The following is a 19,198-nucleotide window of genomic DNA, read 5'->3' on the forward strand; positions in this document are numbered from 1 at the left end:
CTTCAAAAGTTCTGTTACATCAATAAACATTTCTTGACAATTCATCTCCAACTCTCAGAAAAGCATTGAATGAGTTAAGGAAGAAAAATAAGTTGATAATTCATATATACTGATGTCTGTATTAACAAGATTTAAATATTTCTGTACTTATGTTTATTTGTAAAATTGATTGTGTAACACAACTTTTGGAGGACAGTGTATGTGTGATGTATTTCTTTTTATTTATGTCTACGTCCACACAAGGAGAGGAATTAATCTTTCTTTCTCTTATTATTAGTATCAACAAAGAAGATCATAAATCGATGTAAAATTTCTCATTAACCTGTCATTTTCTTTAATTCTATGACGTCTGCAATCATTGAAGTGTTTGTGACAGAATTGAAAGTTTCCCTGTGGATTTTGATCATTTTAGGGCATTTTGTAATACTATATCAAATGGCTTTCATCGAATTTCAGGTAGATGTGAGGATAACGTGCAAATCTCGTGTCCACCAGACCGACTTGCCAATTACAAATGTCATATTTATTGTTCAGATATGAAAAACGGCGATAATTGTGGTAAGTGCGACGAAATAGATGCGTCATCGTCGTTAGTAATATGTTAGTTAATCAAACAAGTTATTTTCTGACTTATTGGACGACATTCAAATATATGTGATATTTGAGTGTTAGTTTTACAAGAATTCCCATTTTCGTCTTCTCGTGATATGATACATTTTCCACGCACATGTTCTCTTATATATGGACAAACCATCTAATATAATTTACATACACACTAGTAAAGCACAAATCAGTCGGTGGCGCACGTCCTAATAGGTTGATATGCTTGCTTGAATCCTATTGGCATTTTTGCGATAAGTGAGTTAATAATTTAACTGTTATCAGAGTTTTTTAAGAATACTGAAACCCTCGTTGTCAGTAGACTATGGCATTCAGGATTTCTTATATAGATTTTACTTCCAAACATTTGATACTACTATATATATAGTATGTACTGGTTATAATCGATTACGATTATTTTCCGGATTATAAAACATTCTGAGCAATATGAGTCCAGATATTTAATGAAAAAAAATTAATGGCATAAATAGTCAAGAAAAATATAAATGTTCTCATCATATTATTGTGATTATCTTTCAGAACCCTATAACTGTTCAAGTTTGGTTTCATCCTGTGAGCCTACCGTCTTGAATGCCACCCTTATATGTAGAGAGTTAGACATATGTATGGAAATCAACCAGCTCAACATTTCTAGCAGGAACATTACCATTGTACCCGACAACGTGTTTGTTGGGTTATCGGAGCTGCTGTTTTTATATCTGGACTCCAACAAGATACGTGTTCTCTCTCCCAGAGTCTTCTACGGACTGTCTAATCTTGTTTATCTTAATCTAGCATCAAACGACATTGAATATATACCCCACGAAATCTTCGATGGACTGACTCATCTTGTCTATCTTATATTAGAATCAAATGACATTGAAGTTATACCCCACGACACCTTCTACGGACTGTCTAATCTTGCTTTTCTTAATCTAGCATCAAACGGCATTGAATATATACCCCACGACATCTTCGATGGACTGACTCATCTTGTCTATCTTAGTTTAGAATCAAATGACATTGAAGTTATACCCCACGACACCTTCTACAGACTGTCTAATCTTGATTATCTTAATCTAGCATCAAACGACATTGAATATATACCCCACGACATCTTCTACGGACTGTCTCATCTTACCTATCTTAATCTAGAATCAAATGACATTGAAGTTATACCCCATGACATCTTCTACGGACTGTCTAATCTTACCTATCTTCACCTACACCGTAACAAAATAAAACGCTTACCACACGATGTTTTCCATCATCTCTCTGCACTGTCCGAGCTTGACATGAGCAGCAATAATATTGTAGATCTGCCAAACAAGTTGTTCCATGGATTGCATGATTTGTTCCTTCTTGATATATCTAACAATTACATAACGGAAATACCATTGGATATGTTCTTAGGACTAGGAATCCAAGGAATCATCGTCGATGAACAGGGCTCTCCGCAGTATAATAAATCCACAGTGTCCTCTACCAAACAGTTGAAAATAGAACATTTAAACTTATCATACAATAACTTGACACATTTGCCAACTCTACCGAGTACGATACAGAACTTGAATATCATGGGAAATAAATTAATAGTAAAAGAACATATGTTTGACAGATTAGAAAATTTAACAAAATTACTTACGGACACCCCTTTCATGTGTTGCGTAAAGCCACTGTCGGTAGCGGACAATAACTGCATTCAAACAAAATTATCGTTTATAGAATGTGTCTTTCTAAACTGTAAATCTGAAGTTGATGCTATATCCTCATGTTTTGCCTTGGTTGGTTCTACTGTTCTCAGAGTTTGTCTTTGGATGATTGGAACTTCTGCTTTCATTGGAAATCTACTTGTCATTGTTTACAGATTGTCCCTGGATAGGCATAACATTAAAAATAATTATTCACTTTTCACACTGAATTTGGCTATTTCTGATTTACTGATGGCAATCTACCTATTGACAATAGGTGTGATTGATATGTATTATGACGGTGTGTACGCCTGGAATGACCAGAAATGGAGAAACAGTATTTTATGTACCACAGCAGGTGTGATGTCGACTGTATCCAGTGAGATGTCGACGTTTCTCATTTTACTGGTGACGATAGACAGACTTATTGTTGTTATGTTCCCGCTGTCTCGTCTGTCTCGGGGAGACATATCCTGGAGGTTAGCTGTGACTGCCTCTGTGTTGTTGTGGATTGTTTCAATCACACTTGCCGTAATCCCTATTGTGACCATGCAGTCATACTTCAATGGTGAATTCTACTCCCAATCAGGCGTGTGTCTGGCACTACCACTTACAGGAGTTGAACAACCAGGTACAGAATATTCCTTTGCTGTGTTCGTTTGCCTCAACAGCATATTGTTTGCTGTAATATTCTTGGGACAAATTTGTATTTGTAAAAGTTTGAGGAAAAGTGGTCGTCACATCACCTTGTCTCAGAATCGTCAAAGAGAGAGGAGCGTAGCGACGACTCTGTTCTTTGTGGTGATGACAGACTTCTGCTGTTGGTTCCCGATTGGTGTCATGGGTACGTTTCTCGTCACGATTGGCCAATTTCCATTTAACGCATTGATATGTGGTTAAACATACAAAGACAAATATTTACAAATGTAGATAATATACTAATTGTCGGTTTATGTTCTTTGTTTGTTTTTGTCAGTGTTAAAGTCATATTGTCATATTGCATTGTTTTCTTATATACAGTTCAATATTAGGTTTGGTGAATTTTCAATAGTTTTGATAGTGATATGTTTGTTCTGTTATAGGAGTTTTATCACGGTATGGAATCCAAATCCCGGACGAGGTGTACGCCTGGGTGATGGTGTTTGTGTTGCCCGTTAATGCAGCAATCAACCCGTTCTTGTACACGGCTTCAGCTGTGTGGAGGAAGCGAAGATATAGAGTTAGGTAATAATGAGGATGTATTTATGTGAATGAAATGGTGTCACCCTTGGGAAACTGACGAGTCCTTTTCAAGCCTTACATCATGTTGCGAAACAACATTGCAATATTCTGTTAATCTTTATTTGAAAAGACACATACACCATTAGACTAAATTACATGAATTGCTAAAGACACAACAGATTACTCATTGCCTTATCTTTGAATCCGTGTGTATCTTTTACGTATCGGCATTATCGGAACGGCTGATTTATTTATTTTTTTTTTTGTCCAAACGCTGATCTAAAGAAGTGGGTCGCAAAAATCTCTATATTTCGCATATATACAGGATTTGTCACGAGTTTCCTGATTAGTGCCATTTCGTCATTCTGTATCTCGTGTTTTCAAGGAGTAAAGACGAAATGACAAAAAATAAAACACGAAAAGACAAAATTGATAAACGCTTATTAACGACTAAATTCTTCGCCTTTTCGCTTCAAAATACGCCCCGAAAAGACGAAAAATAACCAATGTTAAATGTCGTCTTTTCGTTTACAACGTTAAAAAAAGATGTTACACCGCTGACAAATGGTATTTTTCTCTACCAAAAACAGGAGTAGACGAATTAGTATTATTCTTCAGTTACAAAAGTTACTTACTTGACACCATTACCACCATTGAAAAGTTTGAGCGTATTTGACTTTTTGAAATTTAAGATTTGTTAATTTTCGTGGAATAAAAGACGAGTTTTTTTAAGCGAAAAGACGAAGAATTAGTTTTTTTTTCGTCTTTTATGTACGAAAAGACGAAATTTCAGGTTTAATTTTTGTCTTTTCGGATCGAAAAAAAATCGAGATAAAAAGACGAGATTTTTGATGGCGCTAAGTAGCGTACATCAATTTCGTCTTTTTTGTGTGTTTGACTTTTCTTCTTTTCGTCCAAGAATGACGAAGTTAAGAATTGTTAATTAGGGGAAGAGACCAAAAAACGAGAATTATGATCATTTTGGGCCAAAAGACAAACAGATAAAAATGGCACAAATCAGTCACCGTAGTGTCTTTTTATATTAGGCGAGCAAAAAAAATGAAAGTTCGATCAAAATCAATCTCAAATGAAGGGAAACGAATAACAGATTTTTTTAATATAAATTAAGTGTGCCTTCTTTTCTTACCGTTTGGAGTTTTCCGGAAGATGATCAATTAATCGGTCGGTTGCGATTCGGACCATATCACTAAAAACCAAAAGTCGCTCAAGTATCAATATGTCTTAAAAATAGTGCTAAAATAATTAGCTTATTTAAAGGCCCACTTTCTTTCCGGAGGAAAACATAAAGGTTTCTTAAAATCATTAATAACATCAGAAAATATATACCAATGGCCTAAGATGAGGTTACAACACCAAACTTCCTGCGTAATGTTTGATAACAGTGGAGAGTTATTTCGCTGTTTTGCCGTCTGGCGCAGTGATAGTCAACTACCGCGCGGTATTTAGGACGACGGCGGGAAACATAAGACGACCCGCGTTATGAAAATTAACATTTTATTTATTTTAATCAAATTGTTCATAATGTGATGACACGTGTAGTATTAACGGTAAGTTAATAACTTTAGCGAATATACAAAAATATCGCTCTCGTTTTACTTTCCCATTTTAGAAACTAAAAGCCGTTTCGAAAAGGTAGTGAGCCTTTAAAATATTAATCTAATTTCATCTTGTAAATTATTTCAAAATAAAGCTGCGAATTTAATGCAAGGAAAAAAGTTGAAATCTATCAATTACCTGTAGCGAAAACTGAACGAAACCAATATTAATTCGTGTTCCAAAATTTCATGGATCCAAAATAATTACAAAAAACGTCATTTTATATGTAAAATAATAATTATATACCTTAAATATTAATTATCATATTATCATCATCATTATTTTATTACTATTATTTTTTACAGAAACTGAGAATACATCGCCTTCACACTACAGATGTTTTGGTCACCGGTGGTCAAAGAATGTTCAGTTGTCACGACTATTATACAGGACGAATAGTTTAATGTATGTCAGTGTGTTCTTGTATTTCGGATTGTTAGTTCTATACCATGTGACCGTGTGTGGATTTTTTATGTGTGTCTTGTTAAAGGGACAAATTACCTTGAATGGTTGGAATTACTTCCTTATCGGCTCATGTCTTTTTTTATCGCAATAAAAACTTCTGCTTGTTTTAAGTGTCATTTTTTTGTATAAAATATACTCATTAACATTGAGATCATTTCACATGATAAATCTTTTGGTCTATTTCAGATTATATATATATATCTGAATAAGAAATTCAGGTTAATTCCAGGCGGAATTCCACAGTATCTTGTGAAATGCAAGTAAATGTCTGGGCAAATTAACATTTGTCCTCTTTTGAGAAAATTTTAACTTAAATTTACTTGAGATTGACCTGAATATATACTTGAATGTACATGTACATGAAGATATTCTGCATGTGTACGGTTGCCATTGAATAAGTTATGGCAAAAAGTCAAATTTGTCGATTTGTAATTATATCAGAAAGGACAATTACTGTTCATGTAAATGGATTCCAATTGAATTGAAATAAGATTGATAGTTTAATAAATGCTTAAAACATTTAAAATCGATTTTACATTAAATCGGAAAAACTTAAAACTGATCAAATTATGGAGGCCTAACATGGTCAATGTGGCATTGAAACATGATGTTTCAAAATGTAAATCAGAAGAGAAACTTAAAGATGCTCTACCTTTTCGAAACAAAGATTCTTAACGCAATAATAACAAAATTAATATGGCCTAAAGACGAGGTTACAACACTAAACCACAGGGACCTGGCACGATTTTTTTAAACTAACAGTATACATATATATATATATATATATTATAGTATCAAGGGTATGAACTCGGCGGTCGAGAAAAACGGACCTATTTTTTTTTAAACCGTAATTATTTTAATAATTATACTATTGATACTATAATATATATATATATGTACAGTATACTATTGGTTAAAATTTTTCGTGCCAGGTCCCTGTGCACTAAACACATATAAGATATCCTATATAATCTTTGTTAACAGCGCAGATTCATTTCGATACTACGACCTGTTTCAATGAAAATTAATATTTGATTGATTTTAATTAAAATGCGCAGAAGGTGATAATAAGTATTGTAATACATATAATTAATTAATGGTTATTAAGCTAATAACTATTGCGACTCAACATTTTTTCAATCTCGTTTTAATACATAAACATTAAAAATGAAAGATCATTTTGGAAAGGTATAGTGGGTTTTTAACCAGGAAATCTTGTCTGATCACAAATTTACGGCGCGCATTTTTTTTTTGTGCGTCGTAAACCTGTGGTCTAATTACAGGTAAATGACATCAAAAGAATAACCCTGTATAGAAATTGGCACACAACACAAAGAACTACAGAAACATGACATCAAAGGAACGACAACTCTCGGTAAAAATAGGTAGGCCTACATGGTATCAAATCAATAGATGAATTTAAACAACGATAACTTATGGAAGCGTTTTAGACTCAAATATACTGTAGGAAAATATTTTTCAGGACAGCGATATTTTTTTTATTTACGGTCACCAGAAAATAAGGCCGCCAAAATATTTTCGTTAACAGTTACACCGAAATATTTAGTGTAGTGCACTAGTGTAATATGCTTAGGCATTTTTATAAAGGAACATTTACTCCAGATTCTCATGAATTTTAATACACGTTTTATGAAACAGATATTTTGATAATAAGTTGTTATTATAAGCAAATCATTACTTTTCTCATGGTACAAACATTATCAAATTTTTCCGTCTATTGAAACATTTTTTATAAAGTGTCAAACTTGTTTGTTTTTGGGACACCCTGTTTACACTGTACGTGATAAACATTTAGTGTATTATGTATAGGACAAACCTCGAGTTGGTGTTGAATAGGCAAGAGAAAACACACCTATCGAGACCGAAGGCCCGAGATAGGGTGTTTTCTCTGGTCTTTTCTACACCAACGAGTGGTTTATCCAACTTAAAACATTCTCATTCCCTTTTGACCCCCATCAAACATTGCAACAATTCAACTATCCAACTGTTGGATAGTTGAATAGAACTTAATTGGTTACATAGGTAAATCAAGTTTATTCAATGGTCTAATGAACACAACCAGGAAAGGTTAATATATACTAGGTTCACTAGTACTGTACACGTGCATTCTATTCGCCATATCACTGTTACACGGTCATTGATTAAGAATGGATTAAACATGGCATTGCTGTTTATAGTGATAATTCAATCATTAATTACACACAACGATCAAAAAAAATCTGTGAATTTTATTCTTGTTGATATCAAATGAAGATTTTAATATTGAAATAACCTATTTTCAGCGATATTTATGATAAGGAAATTGTAAATTCCGAAGGAGCAAAAGTGTTCTTGGAATCCAATTCATGATTGGAAACAAAACACACCTTAAAGATGCTCCATCGCCGACAGAGCATAAATGATATTCATCATTTAAACAATAACTGGCGTGTAATCGTGTATATATCTGTCTAATTAACACAAAAACTAATATAAAATAATTTATTTTGCCTTTGGTGCATGCACAATTAGTACTTCATTCCATATAGGATATAGTGCCACGGAATTTTTTCGGGATGCAATTAATTATTTTTTATATTTTTACTTTTAAGAAAAAATAGAAGCTCAAACTTTTCAATGGTGGTAATTGTGTAAAGTACGTAATTTTTGTAACTGAAGAAAAATACTAAATCGTCTGCTTTTGATAGTGAAAAAACATCATTTGTTAGCGATGGAGCATCTTTAAAGAAGAGTTGTGGAAAATATACCTCTAACATAGGATATAATTTGACACCTAAGTTATCACTTCTCTTGTGTAGAGGTGATGTGTCATGCAAACAAAGGACATTGTGTAAGGATTGTAAAACCAGAATTGTTCTAAATAGAAATCGAACGTAACTTCATATTAAAATCACGCAGTGTTTTTTTCCTCAATAATTTCAGGGCCTGCATCTTTTCATTTGGGAAAACACTACATTGTATCTTTCTTGAAACATGCATATTTTTAGAGATTTTTGGAGAAAATTTTAACATAAAATTGGGAAAATACAGCAAAATTTTTCAAGGTGAAATGGCCTTTATTCGGCTCCAAATGCACCTAAAACTCACTGTCATTGATTTTGTACTAAGTGTTCGTTGTGCTTGAAGAATCATTTATAACACATATACAGGATGAAGGAATATTTATTAATTGATTTTTTCGCAAAAGTTTTTTTTTCTTACACAATATCTATACGCACATGTACAAGTATTGTGTATTTTACTTACATGTCTACCACAGTAAAATGGACCTTTGTTTCAAAGTTTTTTTTATTGTTCCCAAGGCTTAAAAATCATGTGTATTTATCACTAGATTAGAACTGTTGGATATTTGACTATCCAACGGTAATACTGTTGGTCCACCTGACCATAATTGGATAGTGAAACTATACATCAATGGGTGATTTTTTAATTTATACTTATAAAACTGACTCACTATTTTAATGTAATATATTTTCTTTGAAAGTGCATTCCTTTTAAAAGACAGATGGTACATACATATTTTATGCTTGCATGACCCTCAGATAAAACGTAATAGATAATTGTTGACGCTAAAAATCCAATATCAAAAGTGAATTCAAAATGTCAGCGTTTCTTCTCAAAATTACAACATATCAGTTTCGACAGCGTTGAGCCCTATCAGCACAAAAACCATAATGTTTTGCACATGTTATTAATTTACTTTCGTTGTGTTCATGTTTCTGGTGGACACTGTCAATGACCACTCTTGTCGAGTAACATTTCATTTGTCACATACATTAGCAATATCACATATAGTTTAGATTAACAGTATTTTGCGTCATTGTTTGAGAGTGTGTCTAAGTTACTGGATGCAGTTTTCAGGGTAACCAAACCTGAGAATAACTCAGTCTTTAGGTCAATTATTCTGTGAAATTGATTTAGTCTCCACCAGTCTCAAGGTCTGCCATTTTGTGATATTGCTCCAAACTCAAAGTCATTTGTTCTGTGGCATCGACATTGTTTCAGGACACTTGTTCATTTACATCGATTAAGTTTCTAAAACAGTTGTTTCAGTCTTAAGGAGCCATTTTGTGATCTCGCTCTAGTTGTTCTCTTATATATCGCTCCAGTCTCAAGGCTGTTCTGTGACATCGCTCCAGTCTCAAAGCTGTTCTGTGACATCGCTCCAGTCTCAAGGCTGTTCTGTGACATCGCTCCAGTCTCAAGGCTGTTCTGTGACATCGCTCCAGTTTCAAGGCTGTTCTGTGACATCGCTCCAGTCTCAATGTTGTTCTGTGACATCGCTCCAGTCTCAAGGCTGTTCTGTGACATCGCCCCAGTCTCAAGGCTGTTCTGTGACATCGCCCCAGTCTCAAGGCTGTTCTGTGACATCGCTCCAGTCTCAAGGCTGTTCTGTGACATCGCCAAAGTCTCAAGGCTGTTCTGTGACATCGCTCCAGTCTAAAGGCTGTTCTGTGACATCGCCCCAGTCTAAAGGCTGTTCTGTGACATCGCCCCAGTCTCAAGGCTGTTCTGTGACATCGCCCCAGTCTCAAGGCTGTTCTGTGACATCGCCCCAGTCTCAAGGCTGTTCTGTGACATCGCCCCAGTCTCAAGGCTGTTCTGTGACATCGCTCCAGTCTCAAGGCTGTTCTGTGACATCGCCCCAGTCTCAAGGCTGTTCTGTGACATCGCCCCAGTCTCAAGGCTGTTCTGTGACATCGCTCAAGTCTCAAGGCTGTTCTGTGACATCGCTCCAGTCTCAAGGCTGTTCTGTGACATCGCCCCAGTCTCAAGGCTGTTCTGTGACATCGCTCCAGTCTCAAGGCTGTTCTGTGACATCGCCCCAGTCTCAAGGCTGTTCTGTGACATCGCTCCAGTCTCAAGGCTGTTCTGTGACATCGCTCCAGTCTCAAGGCTGTTCTGTGACATCGCTCCAGTCTCAAGGCTGTTCTGTGACATCGCCCCAGTCTCAAGGCTGTTCTGTGACATCGCTCCAGTCTCAAGGCTGTTCTGTGACATCGCCCCAGTCTCAAGGCTGTTCTGTGACATCGCTCCAGTCTCGAGGCTGTTCTGTGACATCGCTTCAGTCTCAAGGCTGTTCTGTGACATCGCTCCAGTCTCAAGGCTGTTCTGTGACATCGCCCCAGTCTCAAGGCTGTTCTGTGACATCGCCCCAGTCTCAAGGCTGTTCTGTGACATCGCTCCAGTCTCAAGGTCAGTTGTTCTGTGACATTGCTGTGCTTTCATTGTTGCTGTTTCTTCTGGTTGCAATTGAGACAAAGAAACACAAACATGTGGAAAATACTATACAGATGTATTATTTCGATAACAATGCTATCCTTGAATGCTACTTCAAGTCAATTTGTTAAACAATCAGATATTCTACCCCAGAAAGAAAGTGATATAGAACAGAACTTTTTCGGAAATGAAAGTTTCAACGATTTCATTGGTGAGTCTAACGAAGAAAGCAAGAAACCGGTGATTACAACGCAGCTGCCAGATGGAACCCAAACAAGTAAGTTTGTAACGCGATTTTTCATTAGTCTAGTAATTTTATTTATCAAATCTGAGACTTAAAGGTTGAAACAGGAACTTTCAGTTTTTGCATCGAATTAAGGTTTCTTCATTAATTTTACAGAATGTACACAGGCCATTTAATTTATTCATTTGTTAAGGTTTCTTTGTATAAGTTTCTATTGAAAATCCTTACATTTTGTATCAGTTACTGAATATTTGATTGTTTACCATTGTTTACCATTAAGTTCCTAATTGATATCCTCAATATTAAAATAGTGCTTCAGTTTATTTCTTTGTTTAGTTTTTGAGTTATTTTTATACACAAAAAAAAAATTAAAAACTTTTGAGATCCCAAGTGTGATTAATAATTTATAATTTTCTCATTCGATATTATACATAGATCATCAGTGATCTTAGTTATTCCTTGGCAATCTTCTTCTTCTTTTTAAAATATGGAACTAGTTACTGTGTATTGCCTTTTTATTTAAAAAATATATGTTATCCAGTTATGTTTATTGATTAATTTATTCTGAAGTGCTTTGGAGTAAAATTAAATTTCATCAGTATTATTCCATATATGTTTACTTTTGCACATTCCGCTTTTACATCATTGTTTAAAGCAAAATGATTTGTGCTTAAATAATATTTCACTATTGCCAAAAAGATTTATACTCAATATGCCTTGCTGGATGTGATTAGAAGATTTTTGGATAATAAACTGTCATTGTTATAGCCTGCTGAAATATAGCTGATGTTTTTCGGATGTCTAACCCCTTTTGTGGTGCTACACGCGTACACTTGATATACTGCATTAAATATCTGTAATGATGTGATCAGGCATCGATTTCTCAAAACAATTCTAAAACTGACACATACGGAGAAAAACTTAAGCTTTAACATAATTTTGTACTTTTGTTTCAAGAAATCAGTGTCTGTTTGTATAGATAAGACGTGACGTGACGGTACGTTCATTACTCAACCTCCGTCTATTACTATACTATTTGTGTACATGTTTGGCTTGTTACTTTTTTAAGATCGTGATTTGTAAGAGTAACCGTTTCCAGTATTTTATTCGAAAATCGTTTGGTTAATGTATGCACATGAAAATTGAGAATTTAATTATAGGGCTTTAATTTGGAAAAAACGTAATTTTTGTGCAGGGAAAACTATGATATAGCGGACCAGAAGGAAGTTCTCACACAATTACTAGGTGAACTGACTTATATTAAAGAACCAGGACCGATTATATTCTACTTGTGGTAGATTTCGGTAACAGATTAAAATTATCTAAAAATAGTATATTATTTACACTGCCCTTCAAAAGTTCTGTTACATCAATAAACATTTCTTGACAATTCATCTCCAACTCTCAGAAAAGCATTGAATGAGTTAAGGAAGAAAAATAAGTTGATAATTCATATATACTGATGTCTGTATTAACAAGATTTAAATATTTCTGTACTTATGTTTATTTGTAAAATTGATTGTGTAACACAACTTTTGGAGGACAGTGTATGTGTGATGTATTTCTTTTTATTTATGTCTACGTCCACACAAGGAGAGGAATTAATCTTTCTTTCTCTCATTATTAGTATCAACAAAGAAGATCATAAATCGATGTAAAATTTCTCATTAACCACCTGTCATTTTCTTTAATTCTATGACGTCTGCAATCATTGAAGTGTTTGTGACAGAATTGAAAGTTTCCCTGTGGATTTTGATCATTTTAGGGCATTTTGTAATACTATATCAAATGGCTTTCATCGAATTTCAGGTAGATGTGAGGATAACGTGCAAATCTCGTGTCCACCAGACCGACTTGCCAATTACAAATGTCATATTTATTGTTCAGATATGAAAAACGGCGATAATTGTGGTAAGTGCGACGAAATAGATGCGTCATCGTCGTTAGTAATATGTTAGTTAATCAAACAAGTTATTTTCTGACTTATTGGACGACATTCAAATATATGTGATATTTGAGTGTTAGTTTTACAAGAATTCCCATTTTCGTCTTCTCGTGATATGATACATTTTCCACGCACATGTTCTCTTATATATGGACAAACCATCTAATATAATTTACATACACACTAGTAAAGCACAAATCAGTCGGTGGCGCACGTCCTAATAGGTTGATATGCTTGCTTGAATCCTATTGGCATTTTTGCGATAAGTGAGTTAATAATTTAACTGTTATCAGAGTTTTTTAAGAATACTGAAACCCTCGTTGTCAGTAGACTATGGCATTCAGGATTTCTTATATAGATTTTACTTCCAAACATTTGATACTACTATATATATAGTATGTACTGGTTATAATCGATTACGATTATTTTCCGGATTATAAAACATTCTGAGCAATATGAGTCCAGATATTTAATGAAAAAAAAATTAATGGCATAAATAGTCAAGAAAAATATAAATGTTCTCATCATATTATTGTGATTATCTTTCAGAACCCTATAACTGTTCAAGTTTGGTTTCATCCTGTGAGCCTACCGTCTTGAATGCCACCCTTATATGTAGAGAGTTAGACATATGTATGGAAATCAACCAGCTCAACATTTCTAGCAGGAACATTACCATTGTACCCGACAACGTGTTTGTTGGGTTATCGGAGCTGCTGTTTTTATATCTGGACTCCAACAAGATACGTGTTCTCTCTCCCAGAGTCTTCTACGGACTGTCTAATCTTGTTTATCTTAATCTAGCATCAAACGACATTGAATATATACCCCACGAAATCTTCGATGGACTGACTCATCTTGTCTATCTTATATTAGAATCAAATGACATTGAAGTTATACCCCACGACACCTTCTACGGACTGTCTAATCTTGTTTATCTTAATCTAGCATCAAACGACATTGAATATATACCCCACGACATCTTCTACGGACTGACTCATCTTACCTATCTTAATCTAGAATCAAATGACATTGAAGTTATACCCCACGACACCTTCTACAGACTGTCTAATCTTGATTATCTTAATCTAGCATCAAACGACATTGAATATATACCCCACGACATCTTCTACGGACTGTCTCATCTTACCTATCTTAATCTAGAATCAAATGACATTGAAGTTATACCCCATGACATCTTCTACGGACTGTCTAATCTTACCTATCTTCACCTACACCGTAACAAAATAAAACGCTTACCACACGATGTTTTCCATCATCTCTCTGCACTGTCCGAGCTTGACATGAGCAGCAATAATATTGTAGATCTGCCAAACAAGTTGTTCCATGGATTGCATGATTTGTTCCTTCTTGATATATCTAACAATTACATAACGGAAATACCATTGGATATGTTCTTAGGACTAGGAATCCAAGGAATCATCGTCGATGAACAGGGCTCTCCGCAGTATAATAAATCCACAGTGTCCTCTACCAAACAGTTGAAAATAGAACATTTAAACTTATCATACAATAACTTGACACATTTGCCAACTCTACCGAGTACGATACAGAACTTGAATATCATGGGAAATAAATTAATTGTAAAAGAACATATGTTTGACAGATTAGAAAATTTAACAAAATTACTTACGGACACCCCTTTCATGTGTTGCGTAAAGCCACTGTCGGTAGCGGACAATAACTGCATTCAAACAAAATTATCGTTTATAGAATGTGTCTTTCTAAACTGTAAATCTGAAGTTGATGCTATATCCTCATGTTTTGCCTTGGTTGGTTCTACTGTTCTCAGAGTTTGTCTTTGGATGATTGGAACTTCTGCTTTCATTGGAAATCTACTTGTCATTGTTTACAGATTGTCCCTGGATAGGCATAACATTAAAAATAATTATTCACTTTTCACACTGAATTTGGCTATTTCTGATTTACTGATGGCAATCTACCTATTGACAATAGGTGTGATTGATATGTATTATGACGGTGTGTACGCCTGGAATGACCAGAAATGGAGAAAAAGTATTTTATGTACCACAGCAGGTGTGATGTCGACTGTATCCAGTGAGATGTCGACGTTTCTCATTTTACTGGTGACGATAGACAGACTTATTGTTGTTATGTTCCCGCTGTCTCGTCTGTCTCGGGGAGACATATCCTGGAGGTTAGCTGTGACTGCCTCTGTGTTGTTGTGGATTGTTTCAATCACACTTACCGTAATCCCTATTGTGACCATGAAGTCATACTTCAACGGTGAATTCTACTCCCAATCAGGCGTGTGTCTGGCACTACCACTTACAGGAGTTGAACAACCAGGTACAGAATATTCCTTTGCTGTGTTCGTTTGCCTCAACAGCATATTGTTTGCTGTAATATTCTTGGGACAAATTTGTATTTGTAAAAGTTTGAGGAAAGGTGGTTGCCACATCACCTTGTCTCAGAATCGTCAGAGAGAGAGGAGCGTAGCGACGACTCTGTTCTTTGTGGTGATGACAGACTTCTGCTGTTGGTTCCCGATTGGTGTCATGGGTACGTTTCTCGTCACGATTGGCCAATTTCCATTTAACGCATTGATATGTGGTTAAACATACAAAGACAAATATTTACAAATGTAGATAATATACTAAGTGTCGGTTTATGTTCTTTGTTTGTTTTTGTCAGTGTTAAAGTCATATTGTCATATTGCATTGTTTTCTTATATACAGTTCAATATTAGGTTTGGTGAATTTTCAATAGTTTTGATAGTGATATGTTTGTTCTGTTGTAGGAGTTTTATCACGGTATGGAATCCAAATCCCGGACGAGGTGTACGCCTGGGTGATGGTGTTTGTGTTGCCCGTCAATGCAGCAATCAACCCGTTCTTGTACACGGCTTCAGCTGTGTGGAGGAAGCGAAGGTACAGAGCGAGGTAATTATGAGGATGTATTTATGTGAATGAAATGGACGTTCATTGGTCTCACCGTTGGGAAACTGACGAGTCCTTTTCAAGCCTTACATCATGTTGCGAAACAACATTGCAATATTTTGTTTAATCTTTATTTGAAAAGACACATACACCATTAGACTAAATTACATGAATTGCTAAAGACACAACAGATTACTCATTGCCTTATCTTTGAATCCGTGTGTATCTTTTACGTCTCGGCATTATCGGAACGACTGATTTATTTATTTATTTTTTTTTTTTTTTGTTGTTGTCCAAACGCTGATCTAAAGAAGTGGGTCGCAAAAATCTCTATATTTCGCATATATACAGGATTTGTCACGAGTTTCCTGATTAGTGCCATTTCGTCATTCTGTATCTCGTGTTTTCAAGGAGTAAAGACGAAATGACAAAAAATAAAACACGAAAAGACAAAATTGATAAACGCTTTTTAACGACTAAATTCTTCGCCTTTTCGCTTCAAAATACGCCCCGAAAAGACGAAAAATAACCAATGTTAAATGTCGTCTTTTCGTTTTCGATGTTACACCGCTGACAAATGGTATTTTTCTCAACCAAAAACAGGAGTAGACGAATTAGTATTATTCTTCAGTTACAAAAGTTACTTACTTTACACCACTCCCCCCCCCCCCCCCCCATTGAAAAGTTTGAGCGTATTTGACTTTTTGAAATTAAGATTTGTTAATTTTCGTGGAATAAAAGACGAGTTTTTTGAAGCGAAAAGACGAAGAATTAGGTTTGTTTTCGTCTTTTATGTACGAAAAGACGAAATTTCAGGTTTAATTTTTGTCTTTTCGGATCGAAAAAAAAATCGAGATAAAAAGACGAGATTTTTGATGGCGCTAAGTAGCGTACGTCAATTTCGTCTTTTTTTTGTTTGACTTTTCTTCTTTTCGTCCAAGAATGACGAAGTTAAGAATTGTTAATTAGGAGAAGAGACCAAAAAACGAGAATTATGATCATTTTGGGCCAAAAGACAAACAGATAAAAATGGCACAAATCAGTCACCGTAGTGTCTTTTTAGGCGAGCAAAAAAAATGAAAGTTCGATCAAAATCAATCTCAAATGAAGGGAAACGAATAACAGATTTTTTTTTATATAAATTAAGTGTGCCTTCTTTTCTTACCGTTTGGAGTTTTCCGGCAGATGATCAATTAATCGGTCGGTTGCGATTCGGACCATATCACTAAAAACCAAAAGTCGCTCAAGTATCAATATGTCTTAAAAATAGTGCTAAAATAATTAGCTTATTTAAAGGCCCACTTTCTTTCCGGAGGAAAACATAAAGGTTTCTTAAAATCATTAATAACATCAGAAAATATATACCAATGGCCTAAGATGAGGTTACAACACCAAACTTCCTGCGTAATGTTTGATAACAGTGGAGAGTTATTTCGCTGTTTTGCCGTCTGGCGCAGTGATAGTCAACTACCGCGCGGTATTTAGGACGACGGCGGGAAACATAAGACGACCCGCGTTATGAAAATTAACATTTTATTTATTTTAATCAAATTGTTCAGAATGTGATGACACGTGTAGTATTAACGGTAAGTTAATAACTTTAGCGACTATACAAAAATATCGATCTCGTTTTACTTTCCCATTTTAGAAACTAAAAGCCGTTTCGGAAAGGTAGTGAGCCTTTAAAATATTAATCTAATTTCATCTTGTAAATTATTTCAAAATAAAGCTGCGAATTTAATGCAAGGAAAAAGGTTGAAATCTATCAATTACCTGTAGCGAAAACTGAACGAAACCAATATTAATTCGTGTTCCAAAGTTTCATGGATCCAAAATAATTACAAGAAACGTCATTTTATATGTAAAATAATAATTATATACCTTAAATATTAATTATCATATTATCATCATCATTATTTTATTACTATTATTTTTTACAGAAACTGAGAATACATCGCCTTCGCACTACAGATGTTTTGGTCACCGGTGGTCAAAGAATGTTCAGTTGTCACGACTATTATACAGGACGAATAGTTTAATGTATGTCAGTGTGTTCTTGTATTTTGGATTGTTAGTTCGATACCATGTGACCGTGTGTGTATTTTTATGTGTGTCTTGTTAAAGGGACAGATTACCTTGAATGGTTGGAATTACTTCCTTATCGGCTCATGTCTATTTTTATCGCAATAAAAACTTCTGCTTGCTTTAAGTATCATTTTTTGTATAAAATATACTCATTAACATTGAGATCATTTCACATGAAAAATCTTTTGGTCTATTTCAGATTATATATTATATATATCTGAATAAGAAATTCAGGTTAATTTCAGGCGGAATTCCGCAATATCTTGTGAAATGCAGGTAAATGTCAGGTCAAATTAACATTTGTCCTCTTTTGAGAAAATTTTAACTTAAAAGAAATATTTACTTGAGATTGACCAGAATATATACCTGAATGTACATGAAGATATTCTGCATGTGTACGGTTGCCATTGAATAAGTTATGGCAAAAAGTCAAATTTGTCGATTTGTAATTATATCAGAAAGGACAATTACTGTTCATGTAAATGGATTCCAATTGAATTGAAATAAGATTGATAGTTTAATAAATGCTTAAAAAATTTAAAATCGATTTTAGATTAAATCGGAAAAAACTTAAAACTGATCAAATTATGGAGGCCTAACATGGTCAATGTGGCATTGAAACATTTTGTTTCAAAATGTAAATTAGAAGAGAAACTTAAAGATCCTATGCCTTTTCGAAACAAAGATTCTTAACACAATAATAACAAAATTAATATGGCCTTAAGACGAGGTTACAACACTAAACAAATACAAGATATCCTGTATAATCGTTGTTAACAGTGGAGATTCATTTCGATAACACGACCTGTTTCAATTGAAAATTATGAAAATTAATATTTGATTGATTTTAATTAAAATGCGCAGAAGGTGATAATAAGTATAGTAATACATTTAATTAATTAAAGGTTATTAAGCTAATAACTATTGCAACTCAACATTTTTTCTATCTCGTTTTAATACATAAACATTAAAAATGAAAGACCATTTTGGAAAGGTATAGTGGGTTTTTAACTAGGAAATCTTGTCTGATCACAAATTTACGGCGCGCATTTTTTTGTTGTGCGTCGTAAACCTGTGGACTAATTACAGGTAAATGACATCAAAAGAATAATTCTGTATAGAAATTTCACAACACAAAGAACTACAGAAACATGACATCAAAGGAACG

The 19,198-nt window shown here is 34.5% G+C and overlaps 4 protein-coding genes across 4 annotated transcripts; 2 read left to right on the forward strand and 2 right to left on the reverse strand.

Annotated features, from left to right (window-relative positions):
* The first annotated feature begins 1,146 nt into the window (after window positions 1–1,146).
* Window positions 1,147–5,684, forward strand: LOC138335749 (G-protein coupled receptor GRL101-like). The gene is made up of 3 exons (XM_069284913.1): window positions 1,147–3,135; window positions 3,374–3,515; window positions 5,435–5,684. Exons 1-3 carry the CDS (start codon window positions 1,227–1,229, stop codon window positions 5,439–5,441), a joined length of 2,058 nt encoding a protein of 685 aa, XP_069141014.1. The 5' UTR covers window positions 1,147–1,226; the 3' UTR covers window positions 5,442–5,684.
* Window positions 5,685–9,650: 3,966 nt separating this feature from the next.
* LOC138334465 (aggrecan core protein-like) lies at window positions 9,651–10,046 on the reverse strand. The gene has a single exon (XM_069283124.1). It carries the CDS (start codon window positions 10,044–10,046, stop codon window positions 9,651–9,653), a length of 396 nt encoding a protein of 131 aa, XP_069139225.1.
* A 273-nt stretch (window positions 10,047–10,319) lies between these two features.
* On the reverse strand, window positions 10,320–10,844 carry LOC138334466 (aggrecan core protein-like). Its single transcript, XM_069283125.1, has one exon. The coding sequence runs from the start codon at window positions 10,842–10,844 to the stop codon at window positions 10,320–10,322; it is 525 nt and encodes a 174-aa protein (XP_069139226.1).
* Window positions 10,845–12,517: 1,673 nt separating this feature from the next.
* Window positions 12,518–18,127, forward strand: LOC138335750 (G-protein coupled receptor GRL101-like). Its single transcript, XM_069284914.1, has 3 exons — window positions 12,518–15,568; window positions 15,807–15,948; window positions 17,886–18,127. Exons 1-3 carry the CDS (start codon window positions 13,540–13,542, stop codon window positions 17,890–17,892), a joined length of 2,178 nt encoding a protein of 725 aa, XP_069141015.1. The 5' UTR covers window positions 12,518–13,539; the 3' UTR covers window positions 17,893–18,127.
* The last annotated feature ends 1,071 nt before the right edge of the window (window positions 18,128–19,198 follow it).

The sequence above is a fragment of the Argopecten irradians genome, chromosome 11 (genome assembly GCF_041381155.1).
Source record: "Argopecten irradians isolate NY chromosome 11, Ai_NY, whole genome shotgun sequence".
NCBI lineage: Eukaryota > Metazoa > Mollusca > Bivalvia > Pectinida > Pectinidae > Argopecten > Argopecten irradians.

Coding starts and splice junctions, on each gene's coding strand:
- LOC138335749 (XM_069284913.1), top strand. CDS start 1,227: ATGGAAATCAACCAGCTCAACATTTCTAGCAGGAACATTACCATTGTA. Junction 3,136..3,373: donor GTTCCCGATTGGTGTCATGG/GTACGTTTCTCG, acceptor GTTCTGTTATAG/GAGTTTTATCACGGTATGGA.
- LOC138334465 (XM_069283124.1), bottom strand. CDS start 10,046: ATGTCACAGAACAGCCTTGAGACTTTGGCGATGTCACAGAACAGCCTT.
- LOC138334466 (XM_069283125.1), bottom strand. CDS start 10,844: ATGAAAGCACAGCAATGTCACAGAACAACTGACCTTGAGACTGGAGCG.
- LOC138335750 (XM_069284914.1), top strand. CDS start 13,540: ATGTTCTCATCATATTATTGTGATTATCTTTCAGAACCCTATAACTGT. Junction 15,569..15,806: donor GTTCCCGATTGGTGTCATGG/GTACGTTTCTCG, acceptor GTTCTGTTGTAG/GAGTTTTATCACGGTATGGA.